The 12,772-nt window shown below is 41.2% G+C and overlaps 1 protein-coding gene across 4 annotated transcripts in view; it reads left to right on the top strand.

Annotated features, from left to right (window-relative positions):
* The first annotated feature begins 1,554 nt into the window (after positions 1–1,554).
* KDM3B (lysine demethylase 3B) overlaps positions 1,555–12,772 on the top strand; it is a 58,883-nt gene continuing 47,665 nt past the window's right edge. For all 4 annotated transcript variants that reach the window (XM_042250550.2, XM_027970282.2, XM_042250551.2 and 1 more), the window contains exon 1: positions 1,555–1,861. In XM_042250550.2, coding sequence (XP_042106484.1) covers positions 1,655–1,861 — 207 coding nt within the window. In that variant the 5' untranslated portion in view covers positions 1,555–1,654. The remainder of the gene's footprint in view (positions 1,862–12,772) is intronic.

Raw genomic sequence — 12,772 nt, forward strand, 5'->3', positions numbered from 1 at the left:
GCTTTGGACAGTGGGACAGTAATAAGAGCTCCACGTGGGAGAAAATCCCAGCAGTGAATTTTAATGGAAAATCTACAAGGCAGCTATGTCATGTATGGATCATCCCTCTTTCTCTCCTACCAACTAGTTTGTGAGGAGTGTGCTTTAAGAGGTGTCTCAGCCCAGAAAAACCAAGAAAAACTGAATCAGGCCTCAGGTTGGCTATGGGAAATGGACATTATAAGGAATAAGGAGAGGAAAAAATCCAAAGAAATGTTTCCTTGGTGCTCCATAGAGTTAGTTCTAGAATGGCTTCACTGGATGTTGTACTTTGACTGGAGCCAATAACTGGTATTTCCCTCTGGCCCCCAACCTTTGCTACAAGGCAAGTAGGTCAAAGGTACAGAAGATTATGGACAGATTTCTGGGTAGGCACATAAGTCTGGAAAGAATGCTACTGCTCTTAATTGTCTGTGGATCAGATCAGTGAAAGAAATGGGTACTTTTAGGGTAGTAATCATGGATTAATACCATACCATACCTTTTCCTGGTTTGTATCTACTTTCATGTATACTCTGCATCCATAAGATTATGGAACTTGTACTAGTCTCTAATGTGACCAATGTCAACGTTTGAGATTTCTCATTGCCCAGTCTCAACAAAAATCTAGGCAAAAAATATCTCACTATCTCCCCTTCTCTACAGCCACTTTTCTGACAAGAGTATCAGTCTTCCATGCCTGTGAATTCATATAGGAGTGGTGGGGTTTTCTTTGTCCCCAGCTCCACTTATTTCCATGGTAAGATGTACTTTGGTTTCTTTCCAGTTCCCTTAAAAGTTGAATTGAGAAACACCTGGACTTAATAACATTGGCTGATTTGGAAGCAGGAAGAAGCTCCCCTGGGACATGTCAGACTATTGAGATGTTGGAAGCACGTTGGCCTTCAGCCAGTATAGAATGGTATTATCACATACAATGGGTATAAAACGTTGGTCAATTGGAAAGGGACCTATGAAGTATTGGTAATATATAATGAAATGGTACCATGTTATGGATCAGTGAGAAGAAAGAGATTGTGTCCCATGGACCGATGGGAAGTTTCCCAAAAGATAAGGACAGGAGGGTAGTGCCTATTTTCAGTCTTGGAAATCAATCAGGTACTGGGGCACTAACTTCTTATCTCAGAATATCAATTCTTTAGGTAACTTGCCCCTCAACCACCCACCCCGGTTAAAGTCTTTGGTATACAAGGAGGGTAAGCTAAAACATTCTCAAATAAAGGGGCCCCCTAAGGGCAATATGGCACCAGGATGGTGCCAAAGGAGACTGAAGGACCCGCCCACTTCCCCACCCCGGCCGAAACTGCAATTCCCCTCCCTGCCGCAGGGGGCACTGCAGGCCCCGGGGAGGTTGGGGCGGAGCGCTGCGAGGGGCCCGGAGCTGCCGCCCCGCTCCGAAGCGCGGGGGGCGCTGTGCGGGGCCCGGGCTGCGGCTCCGCTCCCGGCCACGGGGGGCGCTGCGCGGCGCCGGTGGTTGGTGGTGGCTGTTGGGGGGGGTGGGGGGGAGCCGCGGCCGCGGGTGGTGCGGAGGGAGGCCTTGCGGGCGGATCGGGAGATCGGCGGCGGAGGTGGTGGGAGGCGGCGGGCGGGAGCACGGGTCCGGCCGGCCCTGGCGATGGCGGACGCGGCAGCCTCCCCGGTGGGCAAGCGGCTGCTGCTTCTGTTCGCGGACACCGCGGGCTCGTCCTCGGCCTCGGTCCCCGCGGCGGCGGCGGCGGCGGCGGCGTCGGCGGGCGGAGATCCGGGGCCTGCGCTGCGCACTCGGGCCTGGCGGGCCGGCACGGTGCGGGCCATGAGCGGGGCGGTGCCCCAGGACCTAGCGGTGAGTGGCGGCCGAGGCGGGCACTCGAGGCCGGGGTTGCACGGCCTGCGGGCGGCCTCCCCGGGGGCCTTTGTGAGGGGGCGGTGGGGTGGAGGTGACCCAGTTCCGCGCCCCCAGATCTCCTCAGCGCCCCCCGCCGGCTCCTCGGCACCCCGAGCTCTGGCCAGCATGGCTTCCGCGTCGGGGTGCGCGCCCTGGTTTACCCCGGGGGACAGCCAGGGCGCTAGGAAATGCTGCCTCCACCCGGCAGGCCCCGCCTCCTGAGCGACCCCTTTCTCAGCGTCCCCCGCCCCCCCCCAACACTCATACGGAGCAGGCTCTAGCACCCTGGGTTCCGGGGCCCCTTAGAGTTTGCCCGTGTGCCGCTGCCCCCTGGAAGAAGCGGACCTGTAGTCTCCAGCCTCTCGTGGGAGACCTGCGCCCTGTTCCCTTCTTCCCCGAGCCCCGAATGGGGCGGGAATGTGGGCACTTGTGGGAGATCGAGAGGCTGCAGTTGAAGCTGCTCAGGGCTTTTTTATCTGGCAGTTACTTCCTCCTTGTCTGAGCCAGACTCGGCCAGGCTGTCTCCAGAAAGGCCAGCTCTCTTCAGGCTCCTCTCTCTTTGCGCTTCTGGGTGACAGGAGCTGCCGTAGTGGCTGCTTTTGATAAGTTTGAGATCTGTCTTAGCAGCCAAATGGGGCTGTTGGGTGGTGCTTTTTATCTCCGAGCTGGGCAACTCCCCCAAACCTTGGGAGAGGTTTTGTTTTGAAACTTTGTGTTGGGGCATGGCCACTTTTGAATACTTGTCTTGGTGTATTTTGTGATTAAAGTTGTTCAGTAATAGAACTTAACTAGCATTCGTGTCCGTGATGCGTTATTTTTGTTAATGTAGCGACAAAATGTTGTCTTTGAACTTTGGCAAGCCTCTTTAGTTCCTCATTCTGATAGCGGCCCTAGGTTGTGTGTTGAGATAAGGCTGTGAAGAATAGGGGGATTCTTTTAGATTGTAATAGATCGCAGCCAGAAGGAAAATTTTCTTGATGAACTTGCTTTTGCAGATATTTTTTTCGCTGTAAACGGGAATTCATTTTGTAAGATTTGATGTTAACATTGCAGGTTTCTGATACTCATTTTCTACCTATCGATCAGTGGTTTTAGACTCCCCGCCTCGCCCCATATAGGTCTTCTGGGTTGTTTTGTTTGTGGCTGGCTTTGGCTTTAAGAAAAAGGCTGCTTGGACAGTTGGTGAGGCTTTAGTGGGGCGAATTTTTAAAGAGATATCAGGAATATAATGAGGTGAAGAGGATGATTAAGCAAGGAGATTTGGAGTTAAATTCCTTTGCGATTTCTTTAGAAGACTGCTTTTTAGGTTAAGACTGGGGGAGAGGTGTCCCACTTAGATCCAGTAATTTACCACCTTGAATGCAAAACTTAGGTTAAGATCCACCATTAAATGCATATTTTGACCTAAAAACTTAGTCTGTCCTAGCCTTTCAGTCGAAGTTTTCTGTTCTAGTTGTTTCCTCCATCAGATGAATTGCTAATGAGCTCTGCACCTGAAATGGCTACCCATTCACTTTGTTGTTTGCTGAGCTCCCAAAGGGCGGTGGTTTTTGAAGCTCACGGAGATGCTGGACACCTACTAAGCTAAATACTGAAGAATTGTGCCACTGGGCCCATGGAAGTGGTTTCTCAAACCAAGTAAAAAGTTTCAGTGATTCAAAACAAAGTGTTACAACTGTGTTGAGGTCTTGGATGGAGCTGTATGCATTTAGAAGCAAAGGCAGTGTGGGGTTTTAAGAATAGGCTTATGCTTGTCTCGTATGTATAATCAAGGAACATAGATGAGAAAAAAGCGACAACAAAACTCAGCCTTTAAAATATTTTACTAGCTTGCAAAGTTGCTCAAGAATTGCTGCTGTGATGATGAGGTTCAGTTAATGACAACAACTATTATAGAATCAGAACTGTCCGTTTGTTTTCCTTTTTCATTAAAGAGACTTCCTTTGGACCCTTGGCATGTGTGCCTTTCCAATTTTGCACCACACAACCGTAGTAAACACAACTGTCTTCCAATCAAAAGTGTTCTTCCTGTACTCAAGGGTGGAGTTTGCAAGCAGCTGGCCTGTGATTGGACAGATTTTCATTCAGTTATGTTTAAGATGTTTTCAGGCATGCCTGGTTTTGAGAAATGCATGGCAGGGCGCCCCCTGTTAAGGATGAGTAATTGAGGGTTGAATGAATGAGTTTTTGAAGTGATTGCAAACACTTTGCAATTTTAGGCTCCATTAATATCCTCTTTCTAAATAATTTTGATCCAGAAATCTTTCAAAATGCAGTCCTGATTCATTAATGAACCCTCCCCCCCCCTTTTTTTGAAAGCATTATTAAAGCCATAAGTCAGGATCTTGATCAAGAGTTTTGTTGAAAAGAATTTGATAGCTGGGCATTTTCCTCACCAAAGCTATGCTGAGAAATAACTACTGAGATTTTGAATTAAGTAGTTAAACATCTTTTTTCCTTTCACTCTTCCTTGTAATGGTAACTTTATTTGTATTTCAAAATAAGCTTGTTATATTTGAAAAAAAAATCTAGTTGCAAAATTAGTATTATGGATTTTTATGCCTTTCTAACACTATGTCCTCTTTGTGTTCTGGATCGTTATTGGTCCATATAAGTGACAGAGACCTTGGGACCTTCACATATGTAGGCATAGTAAATACACAGACATACAAAAACATAGATTTTTCTTTTTTGGAATAATAAAAGCAAAACTTGCATTTTGCAGAATGTTAGAATGCCAAGAGTATACACAGGAAGGTCAACAATCTGCATCCTTTAGCAGCTTCCACTTGTTGAAGAAGCCTTGTGTGTCTTCTTAATACTGGTACAAAAATATAAAAACATTTCTTTCTACACAAAAGGTGGGGGTTTTTTTTTTTCATTTTTTTTTTAAGCAAATGCTATCATACTGTGCAATATCTGTAGCCTGTGTCTTTTTTTTTCTTTCCATTTAACATTAGACCATGGGCATCGGTACCCATGACCTTACTCATCATTTTAGATAACTACATTATAGAATGGATGTACAATGATTTATTCAATCATTTCCCTTTATGATGGACATTCAAGGTATTTTAAATTTTTTAGCACTTACAATGCAGTTAGTATCTTTGTATATACGTCTTTATATAATCATGGTTTTATTTCTAGTTTAGCCATCCAGGAGTGAAATTGTTGGGTTAAGGAGTACATGTATATATTTTTATTTTATTAGGTAATGCCAGTTTATTTTCCTATGAGATTATAGCATTTCATACTCTCACCCACATGCAGGCAGTGCTTGTTTCTTTTCATCCTTGACATCTCTGGTGTCTTCAGTCTTTGTCATTTTTTGCAATCTGATGAGTAAAAAATAGTATCTAGCATTTTCATGACCACTGATCTTTTTCTGTGTTTATTAGTCTCTTTCATTTCTTTTATGAGTTATTTATGCCAAGTTTTTGCCTGCTTGAAAAAATGGAAATTTTCTTATTCTGTTCAAGTTCTGTATTTGGCATATTAATCCCTTTACCTGTCAAGAGTATCATTTCTCTCATTTGTCTTTTAACTTTGTTTAAGGGTTGCTTTGCCACATAGAAAAATAAAATGTTCATATCGGCAGGTCTGTTAGACCTTTCTTAATGGCTTCTGGGTTTAATTGCTTGGGAAGAAGACACCCACCCTCACCCCTGCCACCTTGAGCCTGTATAAATATTCTTCAAATTTTCTTTCTAATGTTTCATTTTTTTTACCTTTAGATCTTTAGTCCATCTGGAATATTTTTATAAGTGGCATGTGTGGTGGACAATGTAACTTTTCCTACTGAGTAGGAATCACTTTGACACCACCAATTTTATTAACTAAACCATCCTTTTCTTTCTATATGATAGAATTAAATTATGCTTTTAGTAGTCATGAATTGTTTGGAATGTATATCTTACCTATCTCAGCTATCCAGAACTTGCAACAGGAGTAAAAGCATATCTGCCTTAATTTTTTTAACCCTTTAATTTTTTCATCTTTATCTAGAGGAAAGGTGGGCTCTAAAGTACTCCTTTTCTTTGATTTGAGTTGATGTAATAGATGTGGGAGTGTCCAGGCTAGTACCATATTTCTTCCGTCTGGTAATCTTCCAAGAGGAGTGAAAGCATATCTGCTTTTTGTTAAAAAAAGAAAAAACTCTTACTGAAAACTCTCCTCTTTGTGTCAGAGTAGGTGGACTTTAAAATAGCTGTCTAATTTGTTTCTAGATAATGTAATAATTTCCAGTATACAATTTAATATTATTTATTCTCAACCTAAGTTCACACATAGAACTTCAGCCCTAATTGAATTAGATCAGCCTTTAATGATTATCCATAAGTATTCTTTTCTTGCTTATAATCCCTAAGCTAAATAAAAATCTGAATAATATTGTAGTATGCTGTTTATTAAAGTCAGTAGAATATGTTTTGTGGATTAATGTATGGTTTAGAGAACTTTAAATAAAAATGAGATGGTCCAAAAGAATATATAATGGTTAAGTGTGAGGCCATCTACACACACTTTTCATCCTAACTCTCCCCTTACAGCAGGAGGTCTGTTTTTGAAACATTGAGCCACTATTGAATTTTTTAGGCACTCAAGTGCTTTGTGTAAGTTGCTTTTTAAAGTTTGTCTTCATTTATGTGTGTATGTCATTTTTGATACTTCTATCTTACTGTCTTTGCATTCTATTTATTTCAAGACTACAGTATGTCCGCCAGTGGTCACACTGTACACTGGTCATTTTGTCCAGCATCCTCTCCCTTCACTGTACCGTCAGATTTTTTTCTTGTTTATTATGCATTTATTTCTAAGAGTTGTTTCACTAACTCTCCATCTGTCAAGGACTCATTCCCTTCTTTAGAACTCACTTGCCTAGTTCTATTCTCCACCTTCTTCTTGTTGATTTAGTTTCCCCTCCACCTGCCTAAATCGGGTAACTAACATGGCATTTTCTGTTAGTGATTTTCTCAGCAACAGCTGGAGTGGGTTCCAGTAGGCTTTGCTTCCTCAAGGCCTGGGGGACACAACACCTGTTGCTGTTTCTCAGTTTTCCACTGCTTTTGACAGGTTGGTGGTTTTTAAGCCCTCCTCATCCCACTGTTCCTACTACTAAAGTGTCTTTTACCCTTGTTCTGCAGTTGGATAAAACTTGCCTGATTGAACAGTGACCTCGCTTAGTTTTGCAAGGGCAGGAGCTCTGGGTGGAGTGGGGGTTGTGTCTTCAGGGGTAATCAGGCTCTAGGGAACTGATTCTCACTAACCAAACTCTTGAGACTGATTTGTAAATCCACATGTAAGGTTATTAATTTACAATGGGAGATAAACCTATCCAGAGATCTGCACAGAGCCCCCTCCTGGTCTACTCAGGAGACCAAATTACAGATAAGAGGGATCCTTGTCCTGCAAAGAATCAGACAAGGAAAGCTGGGCGTTGCCAAATGGATATTTACAACATGCACTCTTGCTGATCCTCTGCTTTCCTAGTGCTTTCTGGCTTCCATGTTTTATACCCCCTTTACCCTTTGCTTTTGATTTTGTCGTCCATTGAAATCCTGTAAAGAGAAATAAACACCTCTTCCAAGTCTTTCTAAATCCCAGTGTTTTTCCTTTATCACTTGTTGAGATACTTCTTTTGTAATATTTATTAATTTTTCTTGGTATAGATACATAACAAGATATATAGCTTATCTGCCCTTCTAGATTGTAAGTTCATCAAGAACAGGGAACATGTGCATTTCTACTATTCACTTTAAGTAGAATATTTAGAAGCCAGTATTATGTTAACTTTTATTTCTGATTTTTTATTTTATTTATTATGAATTTTCTACTCAGTGGCCCCCTGTATTTAACTTGATATTTAAGGTTTTTTCTTTTGTATATTTTTACTGATACTGACTCACGACTGATGTTCTTCTTTATATGATTGGATTTATATTTGGGACCCCCATCCAAGGTGCATTGTCAGTTGGTTTTTGTGATTTACATCAGAGTTATTAGATGTGTTTTGTTTTTCTGATTCTCAAGTAATAACATGTCTAGTATACAAAATGTAGAAGTTATTTTAATAAAGCCCCTGTATAGAATCACAACCTATTAAAAACTGCTATGTTTGGTACATAGTCTAATCTTTTTTTAAGTTGAATTCATACTGTATTTTCAGTTTTGAGTTTTTCTTTTAACTGAATATGTCAGTTATTTTCATGTATTACCAAAAAATTTTGTATTTTAGGTGATTTTAATTTTTTGTCATTTTTTTGTATTTTCCATAGTAACATGTGTTGCTTTCGTAACTGAAAGAAACAATAAATGCTCTCAAAGAAATCTTATAGTTTTTATTGACTGGCTAATTTATTTAACTGCTCCTCTTTCATTGGATACTGAAATTGTTTCAGATTTTATGCTTTATTAATATTTCTGTGATGAACGTTTTTGTGAATAAAGCCTGTTCTGTGTTTACTATGATTTCCTAGGATTATTGCCAGAAATGCTATTATGGAAATACAGGATATACACATACTTAAGATTCTTAATATATGACAGTTTTTTTTCCTTTTAAGCCATTCCAGTTTATATTCTGACCAGTTATGAATTTGCTTAAGAAATGCATATTTATCAGAAGCCCAAGATCCACTAGGCATTTCACATTATTTTATTTAATTCTACCACAGTTCTGTGAGGTATTTACTGTCCCTATTAATAGACAAAGGAAGTAAGGCTCAAAGAGGCTAAAGTAACTTGCTCCCACAGCTAAGAAATGAGGAAGTTGGGATGCAAATCCACATCTTTCTGATTCCACTGCACCTAAAACCATTTACATACACACACACACACACACACACACACACACACTTGAGTTTGTATTCAGGTTATTTCTGTGCTCAGTTGCATGTGACTGTTTGCAACCCCATGAACTGTAGCCCACCAGGCTCCTCTATCCATGGAATTTTCCAGGAAAGAATACTGGAGCAGGTTGCCATTTCCTACTCTAGGGGATCTTCTTGACCCAGGGATCTAACCCTTGTCTCTTGCACCTCCTACATTGGCAGGCAGATTCTTTACCACTGTGCCACCTGGGATTCTAATATCATTTGTAACAGTTCATATTTCATTTAGAATGTAGTTAGGAAAACTGGAAAAGAAAAGTTAGGAACCTTGAAAGTTTCCATTTTCCTTACCTTCTCATAGTCATTACCATATCCTGTTACTTTTATCTCTAATTTCTCAAATATGCTTTTCTTTCATACAGTCTTGATCTAGACCTTGGTTTAGGCCTTTTACATCTCTTAACCTGGGTTTTCATCACTTTATAATTAGTCTCCTCGCCTCCAGTTTCTTGCCTCTAAGAGTTCCTTTCAAACCTGATCCCAAAGTTAATTCTTTCCTTTAAAAAAAAAGTTAATTATATAAATAATATGTCTAAGGACAAAAAAGGAACATTTATTGATAAGGTATTACCTTATTATCAGATAATACTATTATTCCTCCTATCCCAGCCCTTCTCCTGTCCTCCCAACTCCCTGAAAAATCTGCAGCTTGCTTTTTTCCATATATCTTAGAGTTCTATGTTCATCTATTAGATACATCTCATTTTTAAAATGTCCTTATCCCATAATTTGAATAAAGGATGTTTAATACTTTGTAATTTCTATTTTGATTTCCTATTTAAACTGAGTATTGGGAAAATTTTCCGCTCAGATGGTATTATCCTTCTAAAATGCACGTGAAAGATGTCTGTGTATATCATCATCATTTCCCCCACCCCGCTTAAAACAGTCAAATGCTCCCCCAAGGCCTATAGAAGACAACATAAACTCTCATGTGTCCAGGGCCAGGCTTATGAGAAATAGCTGGGCGACAGACTGAAGGGTATAGAGGGGATTGACTACTGGAGAGTTCAGACATACCAACAGAACCCCCACTCTGCTGACCAAACAAGAACCTTTGCCACCAGGTTTCAATTTATCATCCGTTAACATGCCAACAGAACACTTCACAGCTAACTTACTAGCTGCTACATCCTCCTTCTAGAACACCGAATCTGCTCTTAGGTTTCTCTGCTTTGGCACCTGCTGCAGTCTTTCTCTCCCTTCTCTGCCAGAAGAATACAGTTTGTCCTTTGAGATCCAGTTTGTATACCACTACCTCTTCCATGAATCCTTTCTTGTTTCCCAAAGCATATATCTTCTCTAATATGTTCAGTCTTCGTTACTGCTCTTATTACATGCCTCTGTAATAATTTCTGTACCTCTCTGTTGGCTCACTCATCTGGGGTTTGATTCCTTCCTGCCTAGTGCTACCTTATTCACCTTGATCTTCTTGGCCCTGGCAAGTGTTCTGTGCACATGCGCACACACACACACACACACACACATACACGCATATTTCTGAGGCATTCTGTTTTTGTTGAGTGAGTGAATAAATTAATACCTTTATTAATTGTAGTAAGGATGGCCTTAGGACCAGAATCCAAACTGATTATTACATAATTATGTGGTTAGCATGAAAGTTTGTATTACTCAGACTACTACTGTCTGATTTTATCAAACTTAGGTTAACTTACTTGATTTTTTAAAAAATTTATTTCATTTTAATGTCACTGAATGAATGTGCATTACATATAGACCATGAAAGGGATTTTGAAATGAAAGTAAGCGTTTTACCACTAGCTCTCCTTAACTAAGGAAATATTTTACACATCTAGTCCTTAGGCTCTAGCTGTACAATAATACTTTTTGCTACTTTTACTCTAATAGTAGAAATTTTTGAAATACTTGAAAAAAAATAAACTGTTTTAGTTCTGTTCTGTTCAGATTGTCAGCCTGCCTTGGCCAACTCTAACTCAGTCCAAGCACTACCATTGATTTTCGTTAGCTTATATCCCTTCTTCCTGTTTTGTGACCTAGCCACTGCCATTAAAAAAAAAAATGTTTGTTTGGCTGCACTGGGTCTTAGGTGCAGCATGTCGGATCTAGTTCCCTGATCAGGGATAGAACCTGGGCATCCTGCATTCTGAGCGTGGAATCTTAACCACACTGGACCACCAGAGAAGTCCCTGGCCATTACCATTTAAAGAGTTCATGTTCTGTGTACTTTGACCTGAAATGATTCTTCACCTTATATATTCTAACTCCTTCCATCTCTAGCTAGGAGGTGGAACAGAGTGCTAGGGCCAGAAATAAGCCAGAATACTGGTAGAACATGTTTACATATATCCACATTCCATATTGCTCTCAAAACAAATTTGTATTGCTAGCCTAGAGCAGTTGTTTGATCCCAGAACATATAGCACTGTGGTTGCCAAGTTCAATACTTCATTCCTTTGCCCAGGAAGGTTAGGAAATAATTGCCTTTAAATTAGGTGAAATATGGCTTTCAAATATTTCAGCTCTCCCATGGTGTTTTCAGATGTGTTATGATAGAATTCCTGAATACTAACTTTTAAAATGTTCAAATTACTATATAAAGAATTACAATCATCACAGCTTTGATACAATGACTTCTTTTAGTGTTGTCCCTGTATTTGGATGTTGGTATGACTTAGAATTTTGTGACTCATAAGTTGGCTTCCCAGGTAGCACTAATGGTAAAGAACCTGCCTGCCAATGCAGGAGACATAAGAGCCACTGGTTCGATCCCCAGGTTGGGAAGATCCCCTGGAGGATGAAATGGCAACCCACTCTAGTATCCTTGCCTGGAGAATCCCATGGGCAGAGGAGCCTGGCAGACTACAGTCCATGGGATCGTGCAGAGTCAGACACGACTGAAGCGATTCAGCACCAGCACCATGTTGATTTTTAAAGTAGTTGGCAGATTACCACTGTACATGGCACCTAGCTGTCAGGCACCAGAGAGCCTCAACCTCTGGTTTTCTAAGCTATGCCCAGGAGAGCACTGTGTTACTCAAGGTCAGACTCAACCTAGGGTTTCGACAGCCTTTCATGACTTGGAAGGCCTTCAGTCATTGCCTCCTCTGGACATCAGTTATGACACCACTGAACAGTAATGGGACTGCTGTTCTCCTAGTCTTTGGTTCAAAATCCAAGTCATTTTTGAGTTTTCCCTTACTCTTATTCCAGCTAGTCATTGTGCTTATTGATATGACTCATCAACTCTCATGAGCCCTGGTCACTTCCTTCCTCGTCTCACTGCTCCCACTCTAGGTCATGTAAGAACACCTCTTGTTCCCCACCCCACTCCCACTCTAAGCCATCTTCATCCACTGAGCTGAATTGTCCTGAAACAAACTGTTCTGCTTATGTTTTGACCTCAGAAACCTTTTACTGGCAGTTGCATGTATACACATTCACCCACACGTATACATATCTCCCATTGGCAGATGGATGAACCCAAGTTTTATCCCAACATTTGGTGTCTTCCACATTGACTATTAATCTTTTTAGTCTCATTGCCCACTCATTCCCCACAGTGTGCTGTAGCTCCTGCCCATCCTAGAACTTGATTGGGACTTTTTTTTAACCTCATCCCATATCACTCCCTTTGCACACCTGAAGTGATCTCTCCTGCTTCTGAACACTCCCTATACCTTATTTGTTTTATCTTATGGCATGTTATTGCCCAAGTAGTGCTTTACAATTGACCAAAGTACTTTTGAATCTATTACTTGATTTAGTCTTCACAACCAGTCCATGAGGTATGTCTTATCACAAAGGAAGAAACCAAGATTTGAGAAGCGAAGAGTGACTTGCTCAAGCTTTCAGTTAAAACTAACACCTTAAGGTTAAGACGGAAATCCAAGCCTTCAGGAACATAAGCCCCAAGCTTTGTTCATTACTGCCTTTCTTGTTTCCTGAGTCTGTACTTAAATGCAAGTTTGAATACAACTCTTTACAGTTGTCAGCAAGT

Source organism: Ovis aries, chromosome 5 (genome assembly GCF_016772045.2).
Source record: "Ovis aries strain OAR_USU_Benz2616 breed Rambouillet chromosome 5, ARS-UI_Ramb_v3.0, whole genome shotgun sequence".
Classification (NCBI taxonomy): Eukaryota; Metazoa; Chordata; class Mammalia; order Artiodactyla; family Bovidae; genus Ovis; species Ovis aries.